Source organism: Tupaia chinensis, unplaced genomic scaffold (genome assembly GCF_000334495.1).
Source record: "Tupaia chinensis unplaced genomic scaffold, TupChi_1.0 Scaffold144233_1, whole genome shotgun sequence".
Classification (NCBI taxonomy): Eukaryota; Metazoa; Chordata; class Mammalia; order Scandentia; family Tupaiidae; genus Tupaia; species Tupaia belangeri.
In genome coordinates, this window is record NW_006204091.1 from 63,748 (window position 1) to 69,747 (window position 6,000).

At 35.2% G+C, this 6,000-nt stretch overlaps 1 protein-coding gene across 1 annotated transcript in view; it reads left to right on the forward strand.

The window, feature by feature from the left end:
* Window positions 1-6,000, forward strand: part of LOC106733611 (vomeronasal type-2 receptor 116-like) — a 51,580-nt gene that overhangs the window by 30,088 nt on the left and 15,492 nt on the right. Inside the window, exons 2-3 of the mRNA XM_027767372.1 lie at window positions 1,252-1,389; window positions 2,943-3,080. Coding sequence (XP_027623173.1) covers window positions 1,252-1,389; window positions 2,943-3,080 — 276 coding nt within the window. The remainder of the gene's footprint in view (window positions 1-1,251; window positions 1,390-2,942; window positions 3,081-6,000) is intronic.

Below are 6,000 nucleotides of genomic sequence, written 5' to 3' on the forward strand. Positions count from 1 at the left end.
AGCACACATTCCCTATAGCAAAAATCTCTTTAAATAAAAAAAAAGAATTTGAATGTTTTAAATTTATATATTTGTTACAAATTATTTCTTTTTATGTCACATGACAATAACACTTTTACCAAAAGAAGTCCAAAATAAAGATAAAGAACAAAACAAGTTTGTAGATAAAGAACAAAACAAGTTTATTCTTTTTAAAAATTTTATTGAGGTGCAAATAGTATCTAAAAAGTTGCACATATTTAATGTCCATTTTTGGATAAACTTTAAGAACTGTATATTTTTATACTACCCCTACCAGTATCAAGAATCTAAATCTTTTCATACATTTAGTGCCTTTTAAATTTTTTTTTTCTACAAGGGACCAGCAGGTGGCATAGTGGTCACAGTACTGAACTCCCACATGGCTGACAAGCTCAAGTTCAGAACCTGGTGACTTGCTTTCTCAGTTTCCCTCTCTGGTGAAATTTTTAAAATCGCAATAATAAGTAAAATTAAATAATTCTTACTTTTTTTCTACATATGCACTTGTTAAGGAAAGACACAGAGGGAAAGTGAAAAACAACCACCAATGCCTAATAGTCATGATGGAATCTTTTCTCCATCTCTGTTTCTATCTGGAATTTGAGACATGAACACACATGTGTACAATGTTTTCTTTCATTTTAAAATAATTATTTTTTTATTTTAAAAATTTGATCAGAGAGAGACAGAGAGGAAAGAAAAAGGGAAGTCAGAAAACAAGCCATCAAGTCCAGAATTTAAACCACAGTCAGCCATGAGAAAATCCAGTGCCTTAACCACCGCATCACCAGTTGGCCCCATCCAGCATGTTTTGTAAGCTGCAGGTACAGGAACCAAGATGCTGGCTTAGTGATTTGTGATTCAGCCACTTTAATCACACCACTCACTGGCTGGACCCACATGTGCCCTTTAAGAATGATCAAGTTTAGCCTCTAATTAGTCCAAGCCAGATTTTGTTAGTGTGGGTTTTATGAAAGTTCATGTACAAATCACTCTTTGGGAAACATCCTAGAATTTTTCTTATGAGCTACAACCACTACTCCATTGTTTTTAGAAAGAAAAGAGAGAGTACATCTCACATGACTGCAGAACTGGTGACAACTCAATCCATATTGAGCTCCTAAAAAAACAGGTAGAGATGATAAAATAGAAGGATTACTTGACAGATATGGACTGTTGAACCTCTACATTTAATGCAGTCCTAATTTGTAAATCCTGCCTTTGATGCAGCTTCATCCATTTCTGAGGAAAAGCCAGTTGACAAACAGCATTGGGTACAACAAGTCCCTGGATGAAAACAGAAAAATGATACAGTATGATATCCACAATCTTGTGAGATTTTCTAATCGCAGTTTGCTGCTGGTTAAAGTAGGAAATTTTGCTACAGGAGCACCCATGATCAAGGCTTGGTCATCAATGAAGAGATGATAAACTGGCCTGTTAGTTTCAAGGAGGTATGACGTCATTTCAATGTTAAATATATACAGAGGTATCTGAACAGAGTCCTGAAATGAAATTGTGTGACTAGACGTTTTTGTGTGCTGTTCTTGTTTTTGTTTTCCAATATTATTTATTTTTATTTATGTTTAATCACTGTACCTTTTACAGTGTACAACACGACTTTTCCTAGCATGAGTACAGTGCATATTCGACAAGACAAAGACATTACCATCTACATTGTCATCAGAAATAGATCTCTTTAAATAAAAAAAAAGAATTTGAATGTTTTAAATTTATATATTTGTTACAAATTATTTCTTTTTATGTCACATGACAATAACACTTTTACCAAAAGAAGTCCAAAATAAAGATAAAGAACAAAACAAGTTTGTAGATAAAGAACAAAACAAGTTTATTCTTTTTAAAAATTTTATTGAGGTGCAAATAGTATCTAAAAAGTTGCACATATTTAATGTCCATTTTTGGATAAACTTTAAGAACTGTATATTTTTATACTACCCCTACCAGTATCAAGAATCTAAATCTTTTCATACATTTAGTGCCTTTTAAATTTTTTTTTTCTACAAGGGACCAGCAGGTGGCATAGTGGTCACAGTACTGAACTCCCACATGGCTGACAAGCTCAAGTTCAGAACCTGGTGACTTGCTTTCTCAGTTTCCCTCTCTGGTGAAATTTTTAAAATCGCAATAATAAGTAAAATTAAATAATTCTTACTTTTTTTCTACATATGCACTTGTTAAGGAAAGACACAGAGGGAAAGTGAAAAACAACCACCAATGCCTAATAGTCATGATGGAATCTTTTCTCCATCTCTGTTTCTATCTGGAATTTGAGACATGAACACACATGTGTACAATGTTTTCTTTCATTTTAAAATAATTATTTTTTTATTTTAAAAATTTGATCAGAGAGAGACAGAGAGAAAAGAAAAAGGGAAGTCAGAAAACAAGCCATCAAGTCCAGAATTTAAACCACAGTCAGCCATGAGAAAATCCAGTGCCTTAACCACCGCATCACCAGTTGGCCCCATCCAGCATGTTTTGTAAGCTGCAGGTACAGGAACCAAGATGCTGGCTTAGTGATTTGTGATTCAGCCACTTTAATCACACCACTCACTGGCTGGACCCACATGTGCCCTTTAAGAATGATCAAGTTTAGCCTCTAATTAGTCCAAGCCAGATTTTGTTAGTGTGGGTTTTATGAAAGTTCATGTACAAATCACTCTTTGGGAAACATCCTAGAATTTTTCTTATGAGCTACAACCACTACTCCATTGTTTTTAGAAAGAAAAGAGAGAGTACATCTCACATGACTGCAGAACTGGTGACAACTCAATCCATATTGAGCTCCTAAAAAAACAGGTAGAGATGATAAAATAGAAGGATTACTTGACAGATATGGACTGTTGAACCTCTACATTTAATGCAGTCCTAATTTGTAAATCCTGCCTTTGATGCAGCTTCATCCATTTCTGAGGAAAAGCCAGTTGACAAACAGCATTGGGTACAACAAGTCCCTGGATGAAAACAGAAAAATGATACAGTATGATATCCACAATCTTGTGAGATTTTCTAATCGCAGTTTGCTGCTGGTTAAAGTAGGAAATTTTGCTACAGGAGCACCCATGATCAAGGCTTGGTCATCAATGAAGAGATGATAAACTGGCCTGTTAGTTTCAAGGAGGTATGACGTCATTTCAATGTTAAATATATACAGAGGTATCTGAACAGAGTCCTGAAATGAAATTGTGTGACTAGACATTTTTGTGTGCTGTTTTTGTTTTTGTTTTCCAATATTTTTATTTTTATTTACATTTAATCACTATACCTTTTACAGTGTACAACATGACTTTTCCTAGCATGAGTAAAGTGCATATTAGACAAGAAATAGACATTACCATCTACATTGTCATCAGAAATAGCTTTTTATTTTTGTGTCAGTTATATGTACTTTTTTTTCCCTCTGATTTCCTCCTCCCCTAATACCCACCCTTATATTATCCCTATCTGTACTGTCCGTAGTATCTACAGTTGCACTTCATACTACTATAATTTGCAATTTTTCAGTTTATGCTATAAGTGTAGACATTCATGTATTTTATTTGGTTTTCATTTCTTTTTTTGGAGAGGTTTTTATTATAGGGCGCGTGCGCTCGCCAGACAGACAGAGACAGAGAGACAGAAAGTGAGAAATCATCCCCCGGGGGGATGGCCACGCTACAATCCCTTCTCTTCTATTCTCCTCTCGGGATCTTGGGCACGCACGCACATGTGCCCGGCGTGAGTTTAAGCCGCTGGGTCTGGAACTCGAACTGGGGTCGACTACGTGGGAGTCCAGCAACATAGCCATTATGCTAACTGCTGATCCCTGGTTTTAATTTCTTTTATACATTAAATCAGTATACTTAGTTTGTAAAGTGAATTTTCCAAAATGAATACATTTCACACCAATCCAGTGGGGAACACTATATATGTTATCTTCAAATATTAATAATGCATTTCTGTGTCCCATAAATGTCTCGCCTTTTTATTTTGTCTTTAATGTCTTTCCTCACATTCTCCTCCTTTTCCCACCCACTTTCCACACTAACTTAGCATTCAATTTGCTTTTCACGAGTCAGCAGGTACTGTAGTGGTAAAAGAGCTGAGTTCTCACATGGCCAACTTTCACATGGTCAACCACGGTTTTGTGTCCTGGTTCTGGTGACTTGAAAATTATGCCTGGCATGCATATGTGCGTGTATGCCCAAAATCCTGAGAGAATAATGGGGGAAAAGGGTATAAGGCATGACTAACCTTCTGAGGATTAATTTCTCACTCATTGTTTCTGTTTGTATCTCTCTCTGGTGAAAGCATCACTTATTATTTTTTTTGTTTATATCTCTCTCTGGTGAAGGCAAATGACCTACGGCAGAACCTAAAGAAAAATTAAAATTAATTAAACTCGTGCCTCAGTGAAAATACAAATTATTTTTTAATATGCCTTTTTAATCCTGACTTTATACTATGTGACTTTGCTTACATACATTCTTACTATAAGAAAACATCTGTTTTTTATATGCTGATTTGTTTTCTTATGTTTGTTTAAACAGCAGTTCAATTAAAATCAATGTGGTAATGAATTGCATACAGAGTTGAACATTGTATAATGAGAGAAATGCATTTTTAATTTCATTTCATTTCATTTTTATTTTAGATAGATTTTTGCAGTAGAACATGTGTGCTTGCCAGAGAAACCAAGAGATAAAAAAAGCTAGAAATTACCCCTTGAGATGAAGATGCCACAATCCTTTTTCCTCCATTCTCCTCTCAAAATTTTGAGTTCACATGCACATTCACCCAGTAAGATTCAAGCTGCCAGATCTGGGACTTAAACTGCACTTAGCTATGTGGGAATCCAACAACAAAAACAGTGAGCCATATGCTGGCCCCCAAGAAATGCATTTTTAGGAAAGTTTGTCATTTTATGAACATAATAGATTGCATTTACACAAACCTAGATGATACTGAACATTGTACATGAAATTTATATGGTCTAATCTATTATCTTATGGGACCACTATCATGTATGTTTTTCGTCAATGACTAAATTGTCTTCTAGGTTTGTAGAGCACACGACTTTCATATATATATATATGTGAAAATGTGTGTGTGTGTGAGTTTGTGTGTGTCTATAAAAATTACTCTATATATCTGGAAACCCTTTATAATTCGTCAACAAAGTCCTTCTTATATATTGATATTCTATAAACACAAGGAGAGTACGGATTAAAATACCATTCATGTTTTTGTAGATACCATTCACATTTGTCATGTTGCATATCATTTTTTTAAGAATTATTTTTTAATTTGTTATTTATTATTAGCCTTCTTAAATTGATGAGAGAGAGAGAGAGAGAGAGATTGAGAGAGAAACAGAGAGAGAGGCAGAATGTGAAAGCCAGTCAATGGACCAGGGGTCAAACCATAGTTTGCCATATGAGAATCCAGTGCCTTATCCACCCCACCATCCCGCCAGCCTCCTGAATATTATTATTTGTTGTACTAAGCATCTCAACACATTGACTATTAATCTTAGCCAATTAGATGAGTCAGAAGATTTATACAACAGGGGCCAGTAGATCACATAGTAGTTACAATGCTGGACTCACACATGACTGACCACAGTTAGAGTCTTGAACCTGCTATCTACAACCTCATATTGAGAGCATGTGCATTCATGACCCACATCCTGGGAGGAGATGGAGGAGAATGGGTTGTGATATGGCCATTCCCTCTGTGGGCTAATTTCTCACTTTCTCTCTCAGTGTCTCTGTTTCTTTCTTTCTCTCTCTCATGACTGCATACACCCTAAGGCAAAAATCTTTTAAAGAAAGATTTATATAACAATCATTCTTCACACATGTATTGTGTTTATATATGAAAAGCAGTGCTCTACTAACGTCAGAGTCCAGAAGTGGATTAAACACATTCTTATCATTCTGCTGGCACATGAGATTTAAGTTAACTTTTTATTGT